This window comes from Echeneis naucrates, chromosome 19 (genome assembly GCF_900963305.1).
Source record: "Echeneis naucrates chromosome 19, fEcheNa1.1, whole genome shotgun sequence".
Lineage (NCBI taxonomy): Eukaryota > Metazoa > Chordata > Actinopteri > Carangiformes > Echeneidae > Echeneis > Echeneis naucrates.
The window spans coordinates 4,138,253-4,165,736 of record NC_042529.1 but is presented as its reverse complement, the minus strand read 5'-3'; the positions used below and the strand labels follow the sequence as shown (position 1 = coordinate 4,165,736).

The following is a 27,484-nucleotide window of genomic DNA, read 5'->3' as shown; positions in this document are numbered from 1 at the left end:
TCTGTTTTTTTTTTAACACAATAGTATTTACATTTGTAGTGTTGCTGTGTTGAATTGTGTTGCGTTGTTACCACACTTTCCAGCCTCCTGTCTGTCAGAGGCCACAAAAAGAATTCATAACTATAAAGAGCACATTGGGAAGTTCGGTCAGAGTCAGACTTCCCATTTGCTGCGGCCTTGGAGCTGTAATCTCTCGGTGGTTGCCTGCTTCAGCAGAGACACTCACTCATTTGCACAGAACAGGAAATAAAAGAGACGGAGAGGCAGACGAGCAGAAGTAAACACATGTAAGGCAGCAGTCTGAGCTGTGCGACAAACACAACTGCTTCAGGAGCATCCCAACGCCGGAGAGTTCTGGAAACACAGTCAGGCAAGTGGATGAATTATTACTCGTTCATTAAATCTTTTAAAAGTCTATCTGTGTGAGTTACACTGTCCCTTAATAGATATTGACTTTTCTTATTCAACAAGCTCTTGTTTGTCAAACTCAATTTAGATATTCAGAGTAAATCATATTCCTTCCGTTGTTTAACTTTTTTTCCTCATATTTTCTTTATTCTTCTGCTTTCTCTATAAACTTAAACATTTATTAGAATGCAATGTGAATGCTAATATGACTACAGAGAAAACTGATTTCAACCTTTCGGCACGCAAAGTAGCTGAAAATCACAACATCTGGAAATTTCATTCTATCATATGTCTTTTGTGAGACGACAGACAGCTGTAAATACTTTGAATGCTTCAGAGAGAAAACAAAGGCAAAACTGAGATTGCTAGGTGACGTTAGGCTGACGATGATGTTGAGATGGTTGGTGCAGGCTTCCTGTTTTGTGGTAAAAGTAATTTTTACTCTGCTGCACAAATGGTTGGTTGTTGCGTGAAATTGCTTTGCTGCAAATGGAAGCAACTTCCCGTCGATTCCTGTGCAGAAATAAGAGTTAGGTAACAGGTTATTTACGGCTTTTAACAACTATTGATTATTTCACACTCTTACAAATCAGTACTCTCAAAATGAGGAACAGGCCTGCCGGGTCACATCAATATTTTCTGTTGAGAAAAACATCCAACAACTTCACTGTGACATAAAACAGCAACAATGTAAACACAGAAAACTTGTTATAAATGGCTACAAATGTCTGCAAACAAACTGCACAGACACAGGATGACACCAAAGAGATGCAAAACACAGATTAAGTGTCACCAAATGACTACAAATGGGCACAAAGTGACCACAAAGACATAAAATTAGCAAGATGTGTGGGAAAGACATTAACAAATGGCACAAAATGTTAAAAAATTACACCAGATGAGTGCAAGGAGTCACAGAAGTAACACAAAAAGACAGGAAATGATGTGAAACTGCACAGCTTGTTGTCATTTTGTCTCTTTGTTTTAAATGACACTAATGTCACCATTTTTCTTCAGACGTTTAAGTGTGCGTTCATGAACTTGACGTTGTGTGAAAGCCAATCCACTGAAAAGTTTCTTCTGTTTGCAGCCTGCCATGTGTGCACATTAACTCCGAGGCCGTCCCGGAGCATGGAGCTGGTGTCGGTCCAGTATGAGTTCGAGTACACGGCGAAGGACGGCCGCGTCGTCTCCATCAGGCCCAACGAGAGCTACGTCCTGATCTCCAAGACGAACGAGCACTGGTGGCACGTCCGCAGGGACCGGCACACCAGGCCTTTCTACATCCCGGCCCAGTACGTCAAGGAGCTGGGTTCACACACGGGAGACTGTCCCGCTGCTGGTCAGCCGGATCCAACAGATCCGGGCACGGAGCTCTGTGAGACTCTGAGAGAAGAACCAGCAGAAAGCTCTTCGCTCACCTCAGCACCTGCAAGAACTGACGTCCTGCAGCTGTATGCGAAGGCCCAACCGGTTCAGAAGGCCGGGAAAAAACAAGGAAAGCCCAAAAGTTTGCCGTGTGGCGACAAAGTAGATGGAGATGACGAGGACATGGCCTTCCCCCCTCCTCCTGATTCACCCATTTATGACACCATCCCAGACCTGAACCTCCCGGAAGTGGACACGTTTTCCGAGCTGCCCGGTTTGGCCCCTCCGAACGGCCCCTCAGCATCTCCAGAGCAGCAGCAGCAGAGTCTGAGTCAGCCTCCCAGACTCCTCCAGGTAATGGTAATTGGCTTTTCCATAAACATTTTTGGTGGAATGCTTCTTTGTTGTGTCTGGAAAATGTCTGAGTCGCCTTCCGTCTGCATTTCCCCCAAGAATTATTTCACTTTTCTATCTTCATCTCATCTTTATCTGCACTGCATTACAAATTCATGCCTAAATTTCTGTCAACCTAATAACTTTCCATTTTCTATTCCATCTTTTTTTTTAGCTCAGTTTTTAATCATTCTTCACGTTTTATTTCAAAAGTGTGACACTAATGTTTTGTGTCACTGTGATTTTGCAGCCAGGAGGGGGCGACGTTTTATCATAAAAAAACAAAACAAAAACAGCCCATCCTTTTCACATCTTGGATGCAAATTGAATTAGAACAGCAGTGAAATAATGAACTCCCCTTCTTGCTGGGAAGACCCCTGAATGTCCCCGGGCCCCATTTTGAGAAGAATCTCCTGACTCTGATTTTAAGATTTAAATTTAGTTGCTCTTTGATTTTTAGTCAGCAGCAAATATTAGATGAGTGAAAATCTCTTTAATGTTCAGCCATATTATTACTTTTGCAATAATCAGTGTTGTGATTAGGTCCCTATTTCTAACACTGACATCCATCTGATGCTTCTCAATCTGCATGCTTAAAAAATTTAAATGTATAACTTTTGCCCTTTTTTTAAAAGTTTCCTTCCACTCTTGGCATTTTTATCACTTCAGGCCTCTACTTTCTGTCAAACAACGGTGTTTCCTTCACTGCCTCATGCAGATGATGGTGGCAGCGCTGCAGCAGTTCGATCCTCTGCCCACCCAAAACTTTCTGCCGCTAACACACACAAATACCTCGGAGATAAGAGATTTCACTTCCTGGTCTCATGTTATTATCTGCACTGATCATTCTGCTGAAGTTCATGAAGCTTTGATGTTGCTCATACTCTCAGAATAAAATATTATCAACACAATGCATCTAAAGTAACTGAACTTAACTTCTAGATAATAACTTGTCAACTTGCTTGGTATTTCAATGTGGCTCTTTGTAGCAGAGCAAATTTTATCTATCAAGTTAAAGGTACTGCATATCAGTAGGGTGGTTTCATCTTTTCTGAATGAATGTTTTATAAACTTACCTGAAGTTTTCTGTGTCCATTCTGAAGAACAAATGTGGGCAGTGTCATGAAATGTAAACTTTTTCCTCTGAACCGTAGAGGAATATGTTTGCATGGTGTTTGAGTAACTGGACTTAATTAAGTAACTGATCAAACCAAAATCTGGTTTCAATGGATTTGCGATGAAATCCATCAGGAGCTGCACAAAGCTTCCCAAATATTCAGTAACAATCCTGTTAATCAAATCAAATCAAATGTATTTAAAATCAGGCCAGATCATGACAAAGATACATCAAGGCCTCTGTAGGACACACACTGAAATGTATGAAGTCCAACAGATCTAGTTTGATCTGATCAGATTATCCTTTTTATATACATATATATATATTTATTTATATAGTAAACACATTTTCAGACTGAATCACTTGTTGATTTTGACACTTGGAGCTGTGGAAGTCCTGACTTGGATTTCCACACTGGTTTGATTCACAGTATCTGTGCCAGCTCATCAGCATATGAATGTCCGGGTCCCCTTCAAGCCATTTCAATGGCCCAAAGAGGGGCTAAAGAGGAATGGGGGGGGGGGGGGGCATCTGATTTAATCCCAGTTTTTGTCAGAGCAACTTTCTGCGGGTGTGGTGTGGTGTGGAGTTTTCCTGGTGGTGTGTATATTGGTGCTTTATTGATTGATTGGTGGTTTCTGGGTTAATAACTCGGGGGGTTGATCCCGGAGGAGCTGTGGGGGCTTTAGATCGGGCCAGTTTGTTGTCAGCTCACAGTGGGACGCTGTGCTGACTCCAGAACAGGTTACAAACTGGTTGTGTCGGCTTGTGTGGCGGAAGGAAGGAGTTAACCGTGTTAACCCGACAGCAGCGGCCACTCCCAAAACCTCCAGCTGCTGATACCTGCTCTCGATCCATCGCACCGCCGGGGAGCCATGAGCCATCGCCTCCCTCTGTCCTGTTGGATGTGATTTGTCGGGCAAGGAGGGGAAAAGAGCAAAAACTAAAAAAAACAAACAAACTTTGGTCTCAGGTAAGTTCAATGCACCTGTCGAGGGGGGGAGGGGTGACGTCAGCCAGCAGCCGGGTTGTTTGTCGTGTCCGAGTGTGGTGGATCCATGAGTGTGTGTGTGTGTGTGTGTGTGCACAAAATAATTTGTGTGTTTTGATTGAATGAATGAACGAGAGAGACTTGCAACAGCACTGCAGACGTGATGGGACCCCTCAAGTGCTTTGAGCCCCCCCCCCCCCTCTAAATGGGGGGCCATCTCCATGGTGATCATGTAAGGAAGGAAGGAAGGAAGGAAGGGAAGGGAAGGGAAGGAGGGGGCTCTGGATCGACTCCCAACAAGGGGAGGCTTTGGGGCTTTTAGTTGCAGGCCTGCCATGCATGTGTGTGATCACATGTAACTTGTAATTAGCTCAGATGTAGGTCACTTAATATGAAGGGGGCCGTTCAGCTGGTCTCTCAGGGGATATTAAGTCTGGCAAAAGGATGACAAATCCAGTTGGGATTGGGAATGCGAAGTTCGGTCAGTTTTATCTTTACCACTGGCAGGAAGAGGAACTTGAATGCAGATTAAAAATGAGTTTTGTTTTAAAGTGACAGCCCTCTCATTGTTGTTGCTCATGTGCTGTTTGGAAGAAGGTCCAACATGGATATTGAGCATGAAGACGTTTGTCAGAAGTGGTCCAATGTCCCATTGATCTTTAGGAGCGCAGAGATAAGTGGGGTTTACTTTGTCGCCGTACACACTCTGTAGACTGTGATGGACCAAGCGAAGGCATCATAATGTGATCTGCTGTGTGCTTAAATGCAGAGAAACCGCTCCGACAGGTACTGTGAGTGTCTTACTAGGCCGCTCTGTGTATGTGTGCCTGACAGAACATGTGCCCACAGCAGGTGTGTGCATCTTCAGTTTCCTGATTTCATCCGAGTTCAGAAGAGTTGTTCATGTTTGACTCCTCTTGTGTGAACTATTTCCAGACTTGTTTCTGATTCTCGCCCAGTTGCAACTAGTCTTTCCAAACCAGGTGACCAGAAATGTCCTCATTTGTAAAACACACACCAAACATTACCCCTCTGTCATATTGTCTAATTGAAAGGTTAGGAAATAATGTATATAAAATTTGAGAACCCTAGAAAGGAGTAATGAAAAATGAAATTGAGCCAGGAGGTTTCCAGGTGCTGTCTCTGTTTAGATTAGGAGCCAGACTTGTAAACTTGCAAATCATCGATATTTTTTTCTTCTTTTGAGTCTTTGAATATCCTGGATCCTGCCTTTCTTGTTTGTTTTTTGTTGTTGTTGTTGTTTTGTTTTTTTCAAGATTGGGTTATTTTTCAGAATATCAGACGCTTTCTCTATAACTTGAATTTACCACATTCGAGCTACAGCTGTGGATAAGGCAGGCAGTTGTAAACATGTCGGATAATTGAGCCATAAAGTTATGTATAGATCACCTGCAGGATGCCTGCATGAGTCATACGAACAGGAATGTCTTTGGTGTCTTTACTATTTGTAAAAGCTTTTGGCGAAGCAGCAGCGTTGGGCTTGACTGCAGTCGTCTTGATATCAGTGGAACAAGTTAAACATGATGTCATCTTGATGAATTTGTTAGGGTTACTTTGAAAGTTCACACTTTTCCACAGCCAGACTAAGCATCCTGTTTACACACTGTTGATATTTACTTGCACCTGATGCTAAATATCAAGGTTTCGTCTGTGCTGGTTTCTATTTTCATTGGCTCGTTCTAGTTTCCTGGGAGAGGATTGCGGTAACTTGCACTTAGACATTTCCCCTCCTACACTGAAGAGTGGGAGAAATCTGTCATGAGCAAGCAATATCTGCAGATGTTGCAAGTCGGCACGCAGACCTGGTGTGGAGTAGCAAAGATAAGGACTTTGCTAGCTGGTGGACTCATTGAGCAGAGTTATCCTGGATTCTGGGCCACGAAGAGTGGGATGTAAGAGGGGAGGGGTGGAATCTCCTTGATTCAATAGCTCAACTGTGTGCTTTGTGGCGTGATTTGGGCCCCAATTTGGAACTCCATTGTCCGATTGGATGAGTGTTAATGTTGTTAAGTAATCAGGCAGATTGCTGCTTCATGCATTACTGAGGGCAGAGAGTTGTCAGCTCTGCCCTGCAGGATTTTAAATCCACGTCGCGCTCAGTAAAATGTGTCGAAGGAAATCTCGCCCTCTGAGTAAAGCAAACCAAATACAAATAGTTTCAAAACCTGGCTGTGTGTTTTTCACCATAATACATAAATCTAAAATGACTTGAGTGCCTTTTGAAAGGGAAACTGTCATATGAAGAAAAAAAAAAAGAAGTATTTCACCACAGTCATGAATATGCACATGCTCTGTTGCATGAAGTATAAACACCACCAGCCTCAAAGCTAATTGAAGATAAACCCCAACTGGAAAAAAAAAAAAAATCTTGACAAAAATAGCCCTAAATATTCTTTGTGCTGTCTGATGGAGACTCACTAACACAGAAGTACTGATTGAGCAACTGGACTTTCTTTTTCAAGCTTTGTTTCTCGAGAAGTTCAGTTTTAACGACAAAGCATTTCACTAGAGATCTCCCATATCATCATGAGAAATTATTAGTTCCCTTTTTATGCCTCGCTGCTGGCTAAGTGACCTACTGGATGGAGGTAATGCAGAGGAGTGTGTGCAGAGGAGCTGCTGCACACAGTGGTTTTTTGTTTTTGTTTTTTGTTTTTTGTTTTTTTTTTTCAATGTTAGTTTGTGTAAAATAACTCTGTTTCCACTGCCACCATTTCCTTTTTTTTTTTTTATCATATGAGCCCGCAGGCCGGACGTAGGTCAAAGTGGCCTGCGTAGTTTTATTTCTGTGCCGGTCATTTAACCCTCTTCTGTCTTGTTTTCGTTGGCACAAGCAGACAGTTGCCCTCTACCCTTATTATTCTGCGCAATGCAATTCATGCACACAAACACAGACGCACACTCACTCCCTCACTTTACACGCACACACAGAGACATCTCAGCCCATCCTCACACAGTCCCTTCCTGTTGTTATTGTAGCAGAGTTCGCAGTTCTCCTTTCTATCTGGGCTGCAACTGTCACAGCTGCAACAAGAGGAGGATGTGCACCGGAGGGTGTGTTTTCGTGAGCGGGTGGACAACTCTCTTTATCTCTCTCTCTCTCTCTCCCATCGTAGCCTGATTGAAAGTAGCCGCGTACTCGGGTCGCTTTTGTACTTTTGGATTTATGGTTCCTCTAAATAGAACAATATAAACATGATGGACATGTACTCCAGGGTTTGGTCAAGTCACCGGGCGAAGCAGAGCATGACTCTGCCGGTGGTTCCTCAGGTAGGTGATCCCAATCGTATTGAAGCAGCTTTTATCGCCAGCTCGTGAATTTCATTCTGGGTATTCGTTTTTTATGTTTGGGTAACGGTCTCACTTCCTGCTTGAGGTAAACACATCATCTCTGCACACGTTTGTTTTCCTGTACTTGAGCACTCAGAGCTGTTCCTGCTCATCTGAGAATTTAAAAAGAAAAACGCCTTTGTTGGCTTTGGGTCTGAATTTGACTGTTTGGTGTGTTGTTCATAAGCATTTCAGTCAGCGTGGAGGCGAACAGGTCTTTACGGCAAAACAGCAACAAACCGATGTGGTGTGATGATGTGTATGTCACATGGCTGTACAAGATGCAGCTGCTTCAGAGGAGAAGATTGACTGAACATTTTCAAGCAGAGCTTTTAATCCTCAAAAAAACAAAATGTTCCTTTCCTCTTAAATGTTGTGCTTTTTAAGGAAGACAGCAGACTTTTTTTTTTTTTTTTTTTTGGTATCATCAATTTCACCTATTTCCTGCAGTTAGCGAAGACCCATGATAGGAATGATTCAGATCCTTCATGCCATAGTTTAAAAATACTTTGTTACAAGTGAAAGTCCTGCCTTCAGAATCCAAACAAATCCTGCAGAAAATTACATTTTACACTCAGTGGCTTCCAACCTTCGTGGTTGGGGCCCTCATCCAGTTGTGGTAAAAGCTTGACATGTTTTAGGATAATTACTGAGGCAGGAATGAAAACAGAAAGTTTTTCTGGTTTTCTGGGTTTGAACTTTGACCATACATTGTAGGTCACAAGCTCATTGTGTGTTGTCTGTGAAATACTGAAATGTGAAAGCTATCAGACAAATGTAACGCCAAATATTTCTGTCTGAAAAGGAAAACATATATAGTATGATGGACTTTGACCTTGGTTGCCATGGCTACTGTCACCAGGGACCGACTCTCAGCTCTGTCCATCAAACCATCCCAGAGTCAGACACAGACTACAGCGCTGATGAAAGCGGCCGATGAAAACAATCCCTCCTACTTAATAAGAGAGAAGGAAAAACTCCTGCACATGAATTGACACACTGATTATACTGAAGTACAGTATTTGAGGAAATGAACTTCACATATTTGCATGTAAATAGTCACTGATAATCCCGTCAAAGTGATATGCAGCTCACGCAGTTTTCCTTTCACTACATGCGGCTGGTTCTACGGAGGTTTGTTTCAAAGCATTCCTATGCGGCTATTTCGGTTATCAATGAAACAGCTCTTTCATTTCCTCTGTGTCTATTCCTGCATCTCGTGGTGTGTGTTTAGTGTTTGGAATCAATTTCGTTTCGGGGTCAGTCGTCTGGTTGTCCGTATTGATCACCTCGTGGTTACATCGAGATCAATAATGGAGCAAAGTCAGCAAAAGTGAGAAGATTGAAGAGATGGAGGGGAAAAAATAGCACGTAATGTCATTGAAGATATGAACGTGCTGAATATGAACTACTTTATTTGTTATCTCCTGGACTCTGCAAATGTAAACTGCTTTGTCTGTAACATGAATGAAACCATTCCAATATATAACGATGTCCTAGAAACATATTCGACTACAAAAAAGTCAGTGCAGTAGAAACAAAGGAGGAAAAAAAAGGGCAGATTTCTGCTCTATAAATATGGAAAACTTTTTTTTTTTTTTTTTTGGCACTGGGAATTGCTGGGAATGTTCTCACTATATTGTGAGAAGTACAATGCTCTTTTTTCCGTTGTTATTAAAAAACTAGATTTTAAAGAGTCACACCCATGATACAATGATGATGGCAGTTCAGTTCATTGTCCGGCCCAAGGACATGTTGGCATGTTGTCTGGAGCCCGTCCTATTAATTTGACCTGTTTTACCCCCCCCCCGCCAATAAAACCTCCCATTCGTGGTGATGTGCAGACAAGTCTCAGGTCCTGTTAAATTTAGAGCATGTACTGTGTATTCTGAGAAGGGGAAGTCTGTGTGTTTTTAGATTTTTTTTTTCACAATCGTCATTTCAAGTGTAACCATGAAAATTGTTTCTTGCATCGCAGTTTTCCTCGGTCAGACAGACGACCTTTTATTGTGCTATGTCATGGACTTCCTTTTAGGCAAATTAGTTGTGATGATGGACTTTATTTGAATGTAATGTTCCAGCTATGTGTGAGAGTTGAATGATGTGAAGCTCTGTTAAAAAAGTCACTTCACGTAGAGGTTTCCACAGCTTGTTGGACAGGTGATGGTCGGACAGGTAAGAGATGGCGCCTGATCATGCTGTTCTTTTTTGCAATTTGCACTTGTGGCCCGATGCTGTCGGCACATCCTGGTCTTTAAGGAATGACCAACACAAAGAAACTTTGATGTGATGAGTGTTGTGTATGGGTGTTTCTACACACAGGAAATGAGACTAAAATTAGGTAATGATCACGATTGTAACAGAAACACCTCTGTGGTTTGTGTCTTTTCCTTTTTTTTTTTTTTTTTTTTTTAAACCTCTTTGCTGCTTCATGCCACTTCCTGATTTCTGTGAGATGCGGTCTGCTGAGCTACAATGACAGCATTGGGCTTCAGGCTGTTATTCGCACAGTTTGACACAGAGTTTAACATGAAAACAATACACATCCATTTAGTTTAGTTAAGTAGTTTACTTTTAGTTTACAAGTACTTTAAAGTGAGCAGACTGTCATGTAGGGAAATGTCTTTTATAAAAGGACACAGTGTCTGAGTTTCTGCATCTGTGTGTTTTGGCCTTTCTGCAGGTGGAGAATGAAAGTCCCAGATCAGCGGTGTATGTCAATGTAGCACAGCTTCGCAAAAGCATCTCTGAGTCTCCCCCCTCAGCTCCTGCGTCCTACTCTCCCTCCTACCTTGAGCCAGAGGGGTGGGAGGTGCACACTGACCGAGAAAGTGGACAGCAGTACTACTACCACCCCGCCACGGGGCGCACCACCTGGGACAATCCCTTTCTATACTCTCCAACGGACCCTGAGCCGCCTCCAGAGGAGGAACTTTGCTCCCCCTCACCTCCTCAGTCACCTGCCCTCTCTCTGTCCACCTCCTCCCCCCCTGCGTGGACCTCCGACTGGGAGCAATTGGTGGATGAAACCAGCGGTCGCCCTTACTTCTACAATCCAATGTCTGGGGAGACGTCTTGGGAGCCTCCAGAGCAGCTGAGCCCGTATCCTCCTCCGATGGAGCAAACGAGCGTGCACAGGTTTCACGAGGACGGGCCGGTAAGGACAGCCTGGCTGCTCCACTTAGCCTCCCTCCGTCTCCTGTTTTAGCCTCACCCAGGGGAAAGCTGTAAATACAGTCTGCTTTTAATGGAATTAAATCCTCCTCCATTTGCAGACAGGAGTTATTTTCATTAGGAAAGCGAACAGCAGTCGTGCAGAACATCCCCAGTACAACTTGGAGAAAAAAAAAATTAAACAATCTGACCTAATTTTTGGATCAACTGAAAAAGATTAATGAAAATGTTTCCATTCACATCAATAATTTGTCTCATTCATAGTGCGTTAGCTCAGTCATTTCACACATTTATTTCTTTACTGCACAATCACAAGTGACCTCCTTCTCCCCTATGCTGCTTTTTTGAGTCTGTACTAGAACATTTATGGGCCAAGAAAGAAAAATCATTTCAGGCCATGGAAATGACTTATTTATCAAAGTCATGGTAAAGTCCTTGAGCTTTGTATTTGGGCCACAGAGGGAAATCATTCAGTTTTGTTTTGTTTTTTTTTTTTGTTTAGCATGTGTGTTTCTGTTGATTACAGGAATTCTACTGAATCTGAAGGCGGAGGCTCCTCAAGGCTTATTAAAGATACAGTTCACATAGTTTTTGAAATATGCTTGTTTACTTTGTCGCTCTTTTTTGAATATGTTTGCTGTGGAGTCCTCAGTGCTGTCAGCTGAAACTTCGCATTTTACCGTTTAGATAAAGAGCGTGGTGTCGGTTTTCTCATCTAAGTCTTCATAAAAGAGTGAATAACTTCTAAAAACGTCAATTTGTCTGTGTTTGTGTTAACACCCACAGCCTCCTCTCCCTGAGGAGGACTACCCCTCGGAGGATTACCCAGCTACTGATCAGCCGGAGCCCTACAATCAGCTCCTGGCTGCGGGGCCACCAACCCTCCCTAAAGAGTACAGCGTCAGCCACGTGAGCCGGACCAGCATCCCCAGAGCCAACCTGGACCGCAGCACCCCAGAAGGCTGGAACCTCACTGTGGAGCCCAACGGGACCTGGGTGTTCACCAGCGAGCACTCTCCAGATCAGGTACGGCGTCTTCACTTCACCCCTCCACCGCCTCTGACAGCATTCCAGCGTGGCTGCTGTGAGGTTGTATTGCAGAAAGTATTTTTAGCTAATGATCTGAAGTCCCCTCGTTGTTTTGATGTCAGTCCTTCCTTTACACATTCACATTTTTGCACCCATAAGGCAACACATTTACGTCAAGCTCATGGTGACACCAAATACCTTGAACGTCCACTTGTGAATGTGATGGACCAACTGAGATGTCAGCAGACTGGCACTGCTGCTGCTGTGGCTCGTCTTACATCATTTTGTTTTTCTTCATACAGTAAAACAGACTGCCTTAGCTCAGGAGAAGGCGTGTTTGACTTGTACAATGTAAACTCATCTTATTTAAACAGTTAACGAGTAACAGTGCTTCTGATAGAACATGATGTAAGAAATGTAAGACACCGTTTCATTTTAAAAGAATTTATGTATTTAAACAATATTAATGCAGCTTGTAATGTTGAACCATTTTAACTAAGAAACCTTTGTCAATGCCACAGTGGATTAAGTCTATGGATGATCGAGGGCAGGCCTACTACTACCTGAGAGACGGATCCAGGTCTCAGTGGAACCTGCCTGAGGTGACGTTTCCTTCCTGTGGTTATAAAGATTATTTTCAGAATAATCCCCACTTTAGTGGAATTTATTATGGACATAAACGATCACAATCAAACGATCTTTGTCTGCTTTTCAAGTTGAACAAATTTGTTTTCAAAGTTTTTATATTCAGTTTAAACCTAAACGTGTTTTGGTCCCTCCCCCTCCAGGTCCACGTAGCTCTTGGTCAGTCCAAAGTGGAGAACGGTCTCGAGGCAGAAAATGTGTCAGTCATTAAAAACTGGAGACACACCATGGGACCTGCTCAGCTTAGCTTAGCCCAGGAGGACGGGGTACACACACACACACACATTAACACTCTCAGACCTGCGTGTACATGCTGTGTCGCACATCCAGGGTGTGTCAGCTGGCTTACACAGAATATTCGCATAAAAGTAGTAAGGGTGAGTCCCTGTTTACCAGCAGACACTCCCAGGCTTTTAACCCTTACTTAGCAAGGCAAATCAGCAGCAGTGCACGCATGTTTAGAGTCACAGCTCAGGGGCAGAGTGTCAGAGGGAGGAACAGAAGAGCTGCGTTTGTGCACAAACACCTGGGGGGGGTTGCTGGATACAAATAAGGGCTTGTAGTGTACCTACAATGTAACTCGGCTCCAACAGCTCAAGGGCCAATATCAGGCTGCAGCGGTGGCATTTAAGACCAGGTCTGGTTTTTAATGTCTCCTCCCAGATTGAACCAAAACAAGACTTGATCCTTTAATGACACCTTCTAGACATGTCTTCATGCTTTTATCCCTATTTGTAGTTGAATTTAGCATTAGGCCAGACGTATGAGGACACCTATAAAAGACACCCATCGCATTCCAAAGTTAGTCTCTTATAAAGGCCTGCAGTCACTGGGAGAGGTTTTCCACCTGATTGAATGATAATAATGAGAATGATGAAAACCAGCACTGATGCTGGGAGTTAAAATTTGGCTCACCCTAACCCATGGCAATCAGACTCTAAACTTTTTATTTTTAATCTGCAGAAACGTCTAAATCTTATCTGCTGAGTTTTGAACACACTTTCGTAACCATGATCTAATGAACGTTTTTGATGTCCTGGTCTTGTGTTTTCTGAAGTATTATAAATCCTAAAATCTCCCTCTGCTGCTCCTCTCCTCTTGTTCAGAGGTTCGTCCCGACTCATAGGAGGAACACGTCTGACTACAGCAGCGACAGCTCCAGCACAGGAAACTCTCCAGAAGCGCAACACAATGTGAGTGCAGTTTGTGTCGTATCAGCACAGCCATGTCTGCGTGAAGCTGAAAAAAGCCTTTAACTGTGTTCTGTATCTCTCTCTTAAGGCTTTTGGGTTTAGACCCTGGAGAAACCCTTATTATCTGACCTCGAGGTGGCTACGCTATAACGTGGGTTGTTAGTTTGAGTGTTCACCTGAGCTTGATCCATAGATAGCAGCGTCTATCTATGATGGAGCAAAAGGTGTGACTGCAGGACTGTTTACTGTATTTGAACACGTTCGTTTCATTTCCTGCTACAAATATTGTGATTATTGGAATCACTCCGCCATTCACATCATGTCGTCTTTCTTCTGCTGACACACATAAATCATTGTGCTCCCTTCCTCTAAAGATGCTGTAACTTTGACTCTTCATATTGGCCGCAGATAAACAGGAGAAAGTTGTTGAGTTGGAGTTCTCGTTTTTTTTTTTTTTTTTTTTTGGTAACCCTCATGATATACACAGGAAGGGCAAAAGAAAAAGCTCTTCCTCTGGTCGTTATGAAGGGAAGGAGACATTACAACAGGCAAAAACCCATTTCTATGTGCACTTTGGCAGCTGACTCGGCTTTATCGTCTCCGATGAAATGAAAGTGAAAGAAAACAGATTTCACCATCAAAAATACTAAATCAATTGAGTCCGATACGTTTCTCTCCTCTGTGCCATAGAGCTCCATGCCATAGAGCTTGAGTTGAGTTGACTTGATGCAGTAAAACAAACAGGACAAAATTTTGTCTTTTTGTGTGAAGTGATGCCAAAGCCACAACTTTCTCTTCATCACAATTGAAAAGTCCCTGCCAAGAGGAATTCATCAATGCTCACAGTGTAAATAGAGAATTGTTTTGAATATGAAAGCCACCGATCACTTTCTGTATGCATGACTTTATTATGTCCCTCGTGTCATCACACACTTTGTCTTCATTCAATTGCATCTAATCAACAAAGTGCTGAAATGTCTTTTTACCTCATTGTCAGGTGCAGAACTTGGAGAAAGCTGGAATTCTCAACAAAACAAAAATATGCGAGAACGGCAAGAAAGTGAGGTAGATCAAACCTTGTCTTTAGGTTTTTTTTTTTTTGTTTTTTTTTTGCCCTTTTTGGCATGTATGATATTTCAAACATCTCACATTGCAGTGTGTCGGGTCATATGTCTGCCCCCTCCCCCCACCTCTGAGGCTCCCCATGGCTTTGTTCTGTGTTAGTCACAAGCTTATTCCCCTTTATCAGGAAAAACTGGGCCCAGACGTGGACGGTTCTCCACGGAGGAGTGCTGACGTTCCACAAAGACCCAAAATCTACAGTAACAGGGGCCTCGGTATGATACACGCTTCTTAAAGGATTAGCAGGAGAATAAGCAGTCATCATTCATCATGCATTAATAAGAGACTTGATGCCTGAATGCTGCTGCATTTTGTCTATTTCTGAGAAACTTTTGATGCAGTGACGCCATCTTTTTTCACCATTATATTTATTTTACTGTGTTTCATATTCCGAAGAAAGGAACTGAAACATCAAAGTTTCAGCATAGATGAGCCACACATGAACACACAGTGACGGCTTGTGCCTAATGCAGCTTATCTCCTGGAATGCTGCACCGTCAGTTTGGTAAACAGCTGTCCCCTTTTATTTTTTTAATTTTTACTCCGTGCAGAACAAGACCAATCAGATTGTTCCAGAGTTTGCGGTGGACCTGCGAGGAGCGACGATTGGCTGGGCCTCGAAGGACAAATCCAGCAAAAAGAATGTTTTAGAGGTGTGTTCATCTGTTTACACGATGCAGCGTCCATGCAACAGTCAAAACGTTGTCTTTCCATCCTGTTTAAACTTTGGCTCTTTTTCCTCCAGTTAAAAGGAAAGAACGGTGTGGATTTTCTGATACAGTATGACACAGAAAGCATCATCACCGACTGGCACAAAGTCTTAATGGACACCATACGACAACTAGTAAGTGCTTCAGTTGGCCATAGTTGATAAGTGAAAATTATTTCTATCCAAAAGACAAACCCATGAGACCAAAAAAGATTTTACCACACTCACATAGCTTAACCCAAAGACTAAAACCTGGAGGGAACAGGCTCAGCCCAAAAATCCACTTCCCAGCCAAGCTCCTGAATAAGATATCATTTATAGCTGACTAGTTCGATTCCAGCTGGTTGGGCTCTTTATGTCACTCCTCGACCTATCACGTATTAAAGTGACAAAAAATATATTTAATCTATTTCTGTATTTGTTTTGTTTTGTAAACTGAATACATCTTGCTCATGGCTCCCCCTGCTGGGAGTAGCTTTACATTTTAGACGGACACACAGACTGATACTAATGTCTTTAGGTCAATCCCAACAAGACATTTAATGTTATTCTTGGAGAATTTGTGAGTGAAACAATATTTAAGCTTGTCTATGATGGTTTTAATTAATTCATTTCATTCATTTCATTCATTCGTTAATTGCTAGCTAATTTTTAAGGAAAGCATTATTGGTAAATCTCTATAGTTAGACCAGTGACAACTATTGAATGTTAACCTCAGGTTTCTAATCGCTGCTAAATAGTTAAAATAGTTTAAATGGGCTTTCGTCAGGAGTACCAGGACCATCACTCAGAGGAGGATGATGGGGACCTTTATGAAAAGATTGCCCACGTGGAGCGAGATGACAGGACTGCAGGGGGCACAGACAAGCGAAGACGTAAGTTCTTTAAATGACTTTTTCTCTCACCGTGACACCGAACTACATCTGATTTAATTGTGGAATGAATGGTGTCATCATTTTCACCCAGTTAGATAGATTAAGCCCATTGAGAGCTCGCATTACAACCGTTGTAACTGTCTCACATCGCTTTGCGTAGCTCCCAGGCCGAGTGTTACCTCCTCATCCAGCTCTGCAGGAGACGCAGACCAGAAGAGGGTTCGAACCAAGCTGATGAAGTTCCTCATGAAACGCCCAACACTGCAGTCTGTCAAGGAGAAAGGCTACATCCGAGGTATTTATTTTATGTAAATTCGTTTTTTAATACTCATTTGACTATTGACCTCTGTTTATGTTGCTGTTGGTTATTTCACACTGAATATATGATATGATACATGAAATTTGTCAAATTCCTCTTTGGACAATTGATGCTATAAGGATTATTTGAATCTTAAATATGCGTATTGTTGATGGGACAATAAAACCACTTCTAGGACTATTAGTACATTATTGCTTTGAAAAATATTAACGATAAAAATTTTCTTTTTCCCTTCAGAGAACGTGTTTGGCTGCCATCTGGCCTCACTGTGCGCACAGGAGAAAACCACTGTCCCTAGTTTTGTAGAGAAAAGTATCAGCGCAGTCGAAAAGCGAGGTAATCTATCAGGTTTATATCAAAGTCAAAGGCCTGCTGAAGTGGTTTTGCTGTGTGTAGTGCAGTCATTAACTAACTAATGTGATGATTTCGACAGGTTTAGACATTGATGGACTCTATAGAGTGAGTGGGAACCTTGCAGTCATTCAGAAACTACGCTTCAAAGCGGATCATGGTAAACTCTCATCAGATTACATGTTTACATATTGAACTTAAAAGAGATTTGACAGCATCTGCAAAGATTCGCTGCAGTAATTTAGTTTAGTTCACAGCACCCCCTGATGGGCTCTGATGGTCTGTGCACCTGTTGTGTCAAAACAGAGGAGCTGGATCTCGAGGATGGCCAGTGGGAGGATGTTCATGTCATCACCGGAGCGCTGAAGTTGTTTTTCCGAGAGCTTGCTGAGCCACTTTTCCCATACAGCCACTTTAATGGTTTCATTACAGCCATCAGTAAGCACGTTGTCCACCATTTTTTTATCAAAGCAAATGACCATATATTTGGTTTAAGTACAGCAAATGACTAAACTGTTCATCATTTAGCTGGTGGATGACTATATATTTATAACTGATTAACAACTTTTCTCCTGTTTTTCTAGGAATTCCTGATTATAACACAAAACTGTGTAAAATGCAGGAGTTGGTCAAAACACTTCCTCCTCCAAATCATGATACAATGAAACGTCTTTTTGGGCATTTACGCAGGTAACTTATTTCACTCTACATGCCTTATCAAAATTTGTACAAAAAGATATTCATAGATAGAGATAATTTGATAAGGTTGTTGTAAAAAGTTTAATTGAGAGTGCAAATCTTACGCTTGCCAATAAATCTAAATGAAAGATTATGGCTGCTCATGGTTTTATTTCCTCTGACAGGGTCATTCAATGTGGGGATGACAATCGCATGACTGTGCAGAACGTGGCTATCGTGTTCGGCCCGACGCTGCTTCGGCCAGAGATGGAGTCGTCCAACATTGCGATGCACATGGTGTTTCAGAACCAGATAGTAGAGTTCATTCTCAATGAGTATGGGCGTATCTTCCACTCCAGCTAAAGCAGTCAGAGGCCTCCAGTGCAGACCTGGGCAAATGTCCAAGTGTGCTCAAGTTATTTGATACGATAGATTTAATTTTGCATGCACAGAAACGGCTTTGGTGCAACATCTGAAAATGAAACCAATACAATAAGTAACAATAACAACAATAAGCGAAAGGGCTTTTCAAGGTTTCTTTGCTCAGAATATTTGAAGTTTAACCATTGAAGACTAAAGGAAACTTCAAATAGTCTCTGCTGAGAATGCTTGGAGCATCTTTAACCACTGCATTGTCCAGATGTACTCCATAGGAGGCTCACACTGTTAGGACTATCATTTACAGTATTGTAGGATTGAAAATTGAACTGCATATCTATAAAGATATGTGCTTTAATTTCCTGTTACAGAGATTGATTTCTACATTTTTTTTTTTAATTTTCTTGTCTTGAAGAAGGACCGTATCAGATTGATCTCACTCCCCAAGATTCTTGTCTTAATCTCTTTTTTTTTAATTATCATTACTATTTTTATTTGTTTCAGTTTGTCTAATTCACAGTTATAGTAGAGCCCAAGTCGAACCTGGACAAATGCTTTAATTCTCTCTTTAAAAGTGATCAACACCTGCTTCCATCTTTATTTTAGAAAGTTTAATGATGTTTAGATATCATATTGGATTAAATTGATGTTAAAGAGTATCACATGTTGCAATAACTGAAATTCTATTCTAATATTGCACTTTTTTTCAGTTTAATTTTTCCCATAAATACTTTTACTGTAATATAGAAATGTATAAAAAGAAATTAATACCAATATCTTGCTGTGAAATAGATGGTGACCTAGAATAATTGTGCAGCCTATAGGTTATTTTCCTTTGTAAAACAGCATTTTTCAATCATGCTGTACTTGAAGAAACTGTATAACAGCATAAAATATAAATAAGTAATAAGTAAAGTCAGTTTGACAATGAAACAGAAAAATGGATGTTAGAGATCTATGTCTTGTAAATAGAATTAGGTGGCATATTTATGCTGAACGTTGTTGACAATGCAGAAGTTATTCAATAATAAAATAACTTTGTAAAAAATGTATATGCGTGTGTTTATTGTTGGCAAAGCTAATGAAAATGTTCTTTAACAAACAGTCTGGCAACAGCAAGTGTTTTAAGTGGAAAGCACGGTGCTTTAGTAACTTTTGGTGCTGGTGTTAATCCCACCGTGTGTTTAACAGCTATTTGTTAATTATTTTTCATGCTTTGGCTTCAGATCAGCTATGAAGACTTGCACAGATTCATAAGCATTGACAGACACAAAAGTAAAAGCAACCTGGTGCCACCATAAGATCAGAGCACCAGTCAGCCATTAATCATTTCTTTATACACAACTATTTCAAACCCTCATAATTAATGATTGGTTTATTTCTTACTTCAAACGGGTCATAAATACATTTTAATTTCTTTTCATTAATGTACTGCTTTTGCAACCTTCATGCATTGGCTTCTCTTTCTCAGATCAAGTTGTGTCCACGTATCAGGCAAGATATCAACTTCTTTGAAGTATGAAAACTGCTCATCTACTCATCCTTTTTTTAACATCCTTTTCTTTTTCCTTCCTAATTTAATTTGCTGCTTCAACTGATTTATTCCAAATTCAGTCCTGCATTACAGGACGTTTTATAGTATACATTTAATAACCAAAAATCATCAAATTACATGTGTACTTTAAATATTTCGGGATAATTATTTAATGTGTCTATATTTGTCATTTTGTGTTTGTGATTTGTTAATGCATGTTTGTGTTCCGTTGTTGCTAGTCGGACACATTTCAGCGGGTGGACGCGTTCCCGGAAGCTGTCAGCTGTGGACATCGTATCGACTGAAATGAGTTTTGAGTGGCCTTGGCAGTACAATTTCCCCCCGTTCTTTACGTGAGTCGGCTTTTTTTATGAAGCTTGTGAATTACCTCCACTGTCCACAACTTACTGAGTTTGAAGTGAATTTAATTTGGGCGCTAGCATCATGTTAGCCGGCTAATTAGCTAAAAGCCGAAGAGCTACGGAAGTGGATCTACAGACCGAGCGGCTCTCTAAAGCTCATCTAACAGCGGAGGTCGCGTTCATTCAGCATCTTATTAAAGCCTCAAACATCTAAAACACGTCGAATTATGAATGGCTGTTATGTGTGATAACCATTTTGGCTGTAGCTGGCCAGTCAGGTTTGACTGACAGCTGACAGAAAATGTGAGTCTGTGATGTGCTGGAAGAGACTGCCACTTAAAAAAGATAAATCCTTTTTAGTTGTGAGTCTCCCTAAATGTACAAATACATAGACTTTTTAGATAGATAGATAGATGGGGAGATAAGTAAGAACAACGAAATAAAAAGTGTTCAGATTGTGGATAAAGGGTGTTTTTGGATTATTTTGAATATCTAGATACACTCAGTTGAAACAATTCTTTATGTATTTGTAATAAATAACATTTATAACGAAGGAGTAAATTCTACCTCCGTGATTCAACTTGATTCAACTTTACAAGCCGTGTGTGAGGCTCCTCTCATTGTGCTGTGCAATACTGAACAATAATGTGATTATTTCATTTTATCAGCTTTATAAATGTGAAACAGTGTACGTCTACTAAGCCTGACAGTACTTTGAAAACCTCAGTGCTGAAATTCTGGAAAACCAATTAGATAAAACGAGAATAATCATTTCCTGTGCAGTGTTACCAAGTATTGGCATGTCTTGTCCTTAACACTGGCGACCATTTAAAATTTCTGTAAATGCTGCATAGAGTTAACAAGTGTCATTGAAAGACATGTTCAAGTTCCAGTTGTAACGTCAGTCATACATATCACTGATAATATGTGATAACTGTGTTTTATATCCTTCTTCTTCCAAAATGGTGATTGTATTGTTTAGGCTAGTGTGAGATAAAGATTTTCCATCTCATTTCTGCTGTGTTGTCAGTAAAATAATTCCAAACATAGACAAAGGAAGGTAAAGCTTGACACGCGATGAAGTCATTTATTTATCTAGGAAGTTTAGAAGGCCGTATTTCTTTCTTTTAATGTGCAGTAGATGTACAGGTAGGCTGTGTCTTGTCTGGTGTTCTCTGTGCCATTGGCTTTCTGTTTGCCTTTTGTTAACTGTACTTTCTGCCTTGTCTTCATCTCATCATTGACAGGCTACAGCCCAATGTTGACACGAGACAGAAACAGCTGGCGGCATGGTGTTCCCTGGCTCTGTCGTACTGCCGGCATCACAAGCTCTACACCCTGGACGTCATGGAAGCTCAGGAAAGCCCTGTGTTCAACAACAAGAAGATAGAGCGTATCCCTAAAGGCCACCTGAGGTTAAGCCATGGCCAGAAATTTTCCTAACATTATGCAGCATGTTTTGGAATGGCTAGTCAAAGGATTGTAGAGTGAAATCATTAAAGTCTTTAATTAAAGGTGAACAAAAGGAGACACCATTTTAAGAGGCATGCTGCGGTGATAATAAGAGAAACACACGTTGCCAGCTGCGTTTGCCATCTGTGTGCATTGAATTGAATGTGTATCTTCAGTTGTTTCTTAAGTTTGGTGACCAATTCAATTCGGCTTCCATTTTATTGAATGGATCTATATCAAACTAAAAAAACTATTCTGCAGTAAACCAGCTATGAAAGAAGAGGTTTATTGAACTTGACCATGTAGGAGGCTGTTTAATGTTATGATGTCAAAAGGTATTGTGTAGTGAGGGAAGTGTTTAATCACCGCCTCTCGAACAATGAGTTAAAGTAAACATAAGTGTCATGGAGGTTGGATTTATAACATGGCTGTTCTATTTGACCATATTGCTTTTGTTTAGGTATAGCTAATATATGTAGCAACTGAAGTTAGAGATCAGATAAGAGGATGGGTGAGCATGTTAATATTCGTACTGAAAGCCTTTAACCTCTTTGGGTCTGTTTATATTTTCTCAGTGGTAAATCAAGGTTTTCTTCATTCTTTAAACATAAAATGAGAAGTGGGTTTTTGAAATTCAAATATTTATCACTTAACTGAACTCCAGGAAAACTGTCAATGGAAGCAATTCAAGTTGTTTTTGAGGAACTGAGGAAAAAAGGTAAATTTTGTTCTGTCTAGATGTTTGTGCTAAGTGGAGATTAAGAATCATTATGTCATCATCCCACTGCGATTCTATTCTATTAGTATTGAACTTGCAGTATCTTTGTTTTTGGGCTGACCTCAGGCAACCTTGAGTGGTTGGATAAAAACAAGTCCCGATGTTTAGTCATGTGGAGACGACCAGAGGAGTGGGGCAAGTTAATTTACCAGTGGGTGAGTCATGGCACCAAGAGACACCCTGTGCTGTTTGTCTGTCTGTCATTTCCAATCATTTTTGGAGCCGATAAAGAATGAATGGTGAGCAGAAAATGTTCTTTAGAGCTATAAATAAGAGAGAGCTAAAAATATTTGTCAGAAAATAAAACCAACAACCACTTTCACGAACAAAGGAAACCAAATTGTGGCTCAGCAGAGAGTTCAGACAAGTGTGTCAGGAAGACAAGTGTGTTGTGAGCCACATAAAGTTTGTATGAAATTAATATATGGCTGCAGATTTATTCCATAGTTAAATATCTTTAATGCATAACAGAAGTTATTGTCTTTAGTGGCCAAGTTGTCTCTTTACTCACCTATCAAAATATAATTTTAATACAACTCAAAACCTGATCATTCAAGGACATTGATGCATCACAGTTCACCTTAACTCACTTTACTGAATAGATGTAGTTGTACATTATGCTACTGTTAATGTCTGTCACTATCAGAACAGGATCATCGTAGTCATAATTAGTCCTTAGTCAGGTACTTTTCTTATTCATGCATCAGCTTTCCAGTTATGAATATACAATTGCCTAGAATTTATCAGAGTAAAGAGCATTCAGTACAAAATAAATCAATCAAAACACAGCAGAGGACAGAGTGGAGCAGAGCAAAGCACAAAACATGACAATACATAAAATGTGTGTGTTTTTGTGTGTATATAAATGCATATGTATATGTAAGTCTCAGCTGGTTGATTTACCATGAACCCAGCATGCTTCTTGTCTGAGTCTGTCAAACCTTTGAAAGCTCTGTTTATACTTGTGCTCCAAATCTCACCCACCTGTTTTTTTTTTTTTTTTTTTATGTTTTTCCAGAATGTGATTATTGTTCTGTTTTCTGACATTTTAGGTTTCCAAAAATGGGATGGTCAACTCTGTGTTCACACTTTATGAGTTGTCCAATGGTGATGACACAGAAGGTGAAGGTATGGAACCATTACAAAGCTAAAATGTCGATCAGTATCAATATACATATTTTTTAAAATCACTTAGCAACTGTTAAGTGCAGACCTCGTTAAAGTCTACGTTCATTAAATTTACAAAATGGAAGAAACACCGACTTCCCTTAAATGATGAATTAATGAAGTAATGCATACTTTTTTTTTTTTTTTTGGCTTATGGACAGAAATGTTAGAAGCACCTTGTATTAAATTTGTCCAGATGCAAAGGCTAGAGGAAGCGATCTAGAAACTTTTTTTTAAGTATCTGTCGTAGACTCAGAAGACCAAACTGGAAGGAGATGGTCTAGCTGTTCCTTCCTTTAATGTTGCGTCATAAAGTTTGGTTTCTGACACCTTGAGAACATGTAACATTGTCACACACACACTAGAGCTTGTAAGGTTGGAGGATTTTTACAATTGTATCTGTTGAACTGAGCAAAACCTTTTACCCAAATCAAATCCTTCAGCACTTTGTTTGTGTTGTTTGCACAGTGATCATATTACTGCCAAACAATGAATCTTGGGATATGTTGGATCAGGAAAAGGAGGGCACATTGGTTGAAGGAGCCCTCGAAATGGGAAAGTCCAGTCAGGCTCCTGCACTTTAGTCTTTGAATGCAGCTTCCAAAGGATGCAGCCCTTGAATTGACACAATGTGTTTTTTATGTGCTACATAATTAAAGTTTCTTTCTGTTATTGTTATTATGTGATAAACTTTACTTTGTTTTCCCAGAGTTCCATGGTCTGGAGGACTGGATGCTCCTTCGCTCGCTGCAGGCTTTACAAACAGAAGGCAAAGCCGAGATCATCACAATGGATGATGGGAAAGGTGTTAAGTTCTTCTGAAACGGTGCTGGAATCACACACACTCTGTCTGGGAGCCCTCATATTGTACTTTACAGGCAAATTAGAAGATGTAGCCATTTAAGGCTACACAACGTACACCTCATTGCCCGCCCCAAAGGATGCTGGTCCTGTAAATGTTGTTGCCTTTTGGTTCGCCCAGTTTCAAAGCCTTTTCTTCTTGGAAGAGAACCAATATCATTTATGTCTGCTTGGGGAAAAGAGCATTGGAGGTGTCACAGGCAACGTTTGTTGCCGTTTAAACATGCAATGCGTCTATCAGGGGACTAAATCGTATCATATCTGAAAACTTTAAGGGGCTTTCCCTACAGGCTGTAACTTTACTCATTCTTTAATGTAAATAAAACTAGTTTTATGCCAATTTCTCCCTGTTAAGAAAATTCCTGCGGTATAATTAGCTCTGGACTTTTGCTCGGCTGTTATTCCTCTGCTCCAAAGAAATCCCAAAACACAACACCAGGGGGTTGTTTTATTTTCAGAGTAAATGCTTCCAAAGGAGGAACACTAGAGAGACTCGGACCACCGATCCTGGCTTGACTCAGCTGAGTGTAATAATAGTGGACTTCATGTAAAGATAACCGTCATCCTATTGTTGTGCAGTAGCTACTGTGACACTCCTGTTATCCTCTCTTTCTCTATTTACAATTTTCTTTTTTCATATCCAATAGGAGAATAAATTAGAAGTTTGTTAATTGTGTTTCTGTCATGTCTCTCCAGAATGACTGCCTCTTTTTTTTTTTTTATGTTGGAAGTTTCTCCTTGAATATTCCCTGGAGGATGTGAATGAATGAATGAATGAATGAATGAAGGAAGGTGTTAACAGCGCCCCGGAGTGTTGCAGACCAAAACTACACAGTGATGGATGTGCTCTCTGCTTTGTGACTGCAGCTGTGCAGAGTGACTGGATGACTGGATGACTGGCAGAGCAGGTTGTGGCCCTGCGTGTCCTTGGCTGGTAACAGGTTGGCTAAGATTGAGAAAAATCACCCAGTGAAATGACTAATCGGTTTTACTCAAATGCAAATTAATTTGAGGAGGTCATGTCCTTGGAGGGGGCCAATTAGACAGTCCTTCCTGCCGCTGCCTTTGGAATGAACACAAGATGGACTTGGACACAGAACCTGCGGAAAAAAAACAAAAAACAAAAAACAATTGACACCGGGTAAAATAAATAAAAAGTAAATAAAAGGAGGAAAACATGGTGATGAAATAGTGAGGGCCTCTGTAGAAAATTAGTTTGTCTGACTTGTTGCTTCCTCCGGCTCGTCCACTTGGCTCCGAGGGGGCGGAGTTGGGGGCGCGCACCGGCGGCGCGCAGGACGCACGGCCCTCCGGTGCTCCGTTGATAACAGGCACCTCCGTCCTTCCCCGGCAGGTTATGGCTGAGAGGAGGAGAGGGCAACGGGGACTACTGCCCACAACTATGAAATATTTCTCTCCACAGCGGCTGTGATGAGCAAGTACGTTTTATTTCCCCGTCTTTTATAAAGTTGGCTGGTGAGAGGCAGCTCGGTTGGTCAAAGTTAGTTTTATTTGTTTATTTATTTTTTTTTATTCTAACAGCTCTCGTTTAAAGGCGCTGACATCATGGAAATGTAACGCTGGGCTTGAAAGTAACGAAACTTTTATCGCCTCCGATGCCATTTCCACATTCAGGCTCTGAATCCAGAAGGCGTTGAAACCCGCTGCCATGTCACACGCACAAGTTGAGATCCCAGGACGCGGTTTCCCGGGTCTCTCTGTGGATATGACCGACGACTGCTTGTCCCGTGTGCCGTCCGTGCTGAGGACGCGCGGTTTGGGCGCACGGAGGAACTCCTACGGGCTGCAGAAGATCAGCATGGACATCGATTCGCCTCTTTACTCCGGAGCCCTGTCCAAAGCCCTGTCCTGGTCCGCTGAGAATATCCCGACCTTGCCCGAGTCCAGAGCGGAGGACGAGAAAACCGACGAGTCTCCGCCGTCTCCGTCTCCGGTTTCCAGCCCGGGGACCAGCTCCAACACGCCCCCGTGCAGCCAGGAGCCCGACGGCAAATGGGATCCGGTGCCCAGATCCGGCGCGCAGGACAGCCACAGTTCGGACTCTGAAAACGAGCTCCAAAACAAACAGCACAAGATCCTGTCCCGCATCACGTTTGACACTCAGTGGGAGCAGGAGGAGAAGGAGGACGTGGAGACCAAAGCAGTGGCCACATCACCGGATGGAAGATACCTCAAATTCAACATAGAGATCGGAAGGGGGTCCTTCAAGACGGTGTACAAAGGTCTGGACACGGAGACCACAGTGGAGGTGGCCTGGTGTGAGCTACAGGTAGGATGGTGTGTTTATGTGTTTCACTTTAGAACTGAAGCTGCATGTTTGGATGGAAACTGCAGCTGATCAACCACGTTTAGTTTGTAATTATATCAGTAGTTAATTTCAGATTAAAAGACTCTGACCCCTCCCTCATCTTTACACTTCATATGACTCCACTTCTCTTCACCAGCATCAAAGCTAAGTCTGCTATGTAAATTGATATCCTACTTTTCCTGCCTCTGCCCGCCCCCCCCCCCCCACCCTCCTCCAGCCATCATTGTTGATGGTGAAGAAGCTAATCTATTGCACATTATTCCTTGTTGACCTTGAGTTGGACTGTGTCAGGCCTGTTCGCAGTAACCTGGGTCATCCTGTCAGCAGTCAGCTCCGACCGAACCGCTCAGCCAACCGTGATCCCCTCTAATCTCTGTTTTCATTACCAACCGGTGACACCGAGGCTGGCTCCCAGAGTGCCTCACGTGTGGGCTAAGAACCACCAGAGGGCCGGCTGCAATGATCCCCCGTCAGTATTTGTGTGGGGTGATAGAGCCATACGTGCTTTGAAATGCTCCCAACCTGCAGTATCCAGCTTGGCAGAGCTCACATGTAACATGCAAACATCAGAGTGAAACTATCTCTCTCTCTGTGCTGATGTAAAACTATTGAGGTGTCAGCACTTTTTGTTTTTTCCGATGTCCCAGTGTTTAGCGCGTAGATGCCAAACAGCCTGGGTAGCAGCTGCCACCCTTCTTGTTCACATGGTTTGATAGCACAGCGGGGGATTTAAAGACTTAAGCTTTAACTCAACCGTTAACATTTGCAGTTTGTGTGACGTGCATCGGTATCAGTGACTGGCTGCAACTCTTAAAATCCCAAATTGAACCCTGTGCCACTGGCACTGAACCTCATACCTGCTGGTTACAGTTATTTTCAGTCTGATCTTTAATATAATGG

General features: G+C 41.7%; 3 protein-coding genes across 9 annotated transcripts in view; all 3 read left to right on the top strand.

Moving 5' to 3' along the window:
* Positions 1-240: 240 nt before the first annotated feature.
* Positions 241-19,132, top strand: arhgap27 (Rho GTPase activating protein 27). Of its 4 annotated transcripts, none has more exons than XM_029527781.1 (18): positions 241-370; positions 1,499-2,130; positions 10,312-10,785; positions 11,589-11,828; positions 12,353-12,433; positions 12,620-12,742; positions 13,583-13,669; positions 14,667-14,734; positions 14,919-15,006; positions 15,343-15,444; positions 15,537-15,635; positions 16,270-16,375; positions 16,536-16,670; positions 16,932-17,030; positions 17,128-17,205; positions 17,352-17,483; positions 17,630-17,735; positions 17,909-19,132. In XM_029527781.1, exons 2-18 carry the CDS (start codon positions 1,540-1,542, stop codon positions 18,084-18,086), a joined length of 2,787 nt encoding a protein of 928 aa, XP_029383641.1. In that variant the 5' UTR covers positions 241-370; positions 1,499-1,539; the 3' UTR covers positions 18,087-19,132. The 4 variants fall into 4 exon arrangements, with proteins under 4 accessions (XP_029383641.1, XP_029383642.1, XP_029383640.1 ...); XM_029527782.1 differs by having other exon boundaries at positions 1,499-2,136; positions 14,673-14,734; XM_029527780.1 differs by having other exon boundaries at positions 1,499-2,136.
* A 763-nt stretch (positions 19,133-19,895) lies between these two features.
* On the top strand, positions 19,896-24,931 carry vps25 (vacuolar protein sorting 25 homolog). Its single transcript, XM_029527385.1, has 6 exons — positions 19,896-19,988; positions 21,245-21,390; positions 22,114-22,167; positions 22,294-22,382; positions 23,280-23,355; positions 24,104-24,931. Exons 1-6 carry the CDS (start codon positions 19,942-19,944, stop codon positions 24,214-24,216), a joined length of 525 nt encoding a protein of 174 aa, XP_029383245.1. The 5' UTR covers positions 19,896-19,941; the 3' UTR covers positions 24,217-24,931.
* Positions 24,932-25,100: 169 nt separating this feature from the next.
* The window catches only part of wnk4a (WNK lysine deficient protein kinase 4a), a 37,082-nt gene continuing 34,698 nt past the window's right edge, over positions 25,101-27,484 (top strand). Inside the window, exons 1-2 of one of the 4 annotated variants that reach the window (XM_029527384.1) lie at positions 25,101-25,694; positions 25,798-26,545. In XM_029527384.1, the coding sequence (XP_029383244.1) occupies positions 25,925-26,545 (621 nt within the window). In that variant the 5' untranslated portion in view covers positions 25,101-25,694; positions 25,798-25,924. Of the gene's footprint in view, positions 25,695-25,737; positions 26,546-27,484 lie in introns of those variants that run through there. The other 3 variants (XM_029527382.1, XM_029527381.1, XM_029527383.1) reach the window with 3 other exon arrangements.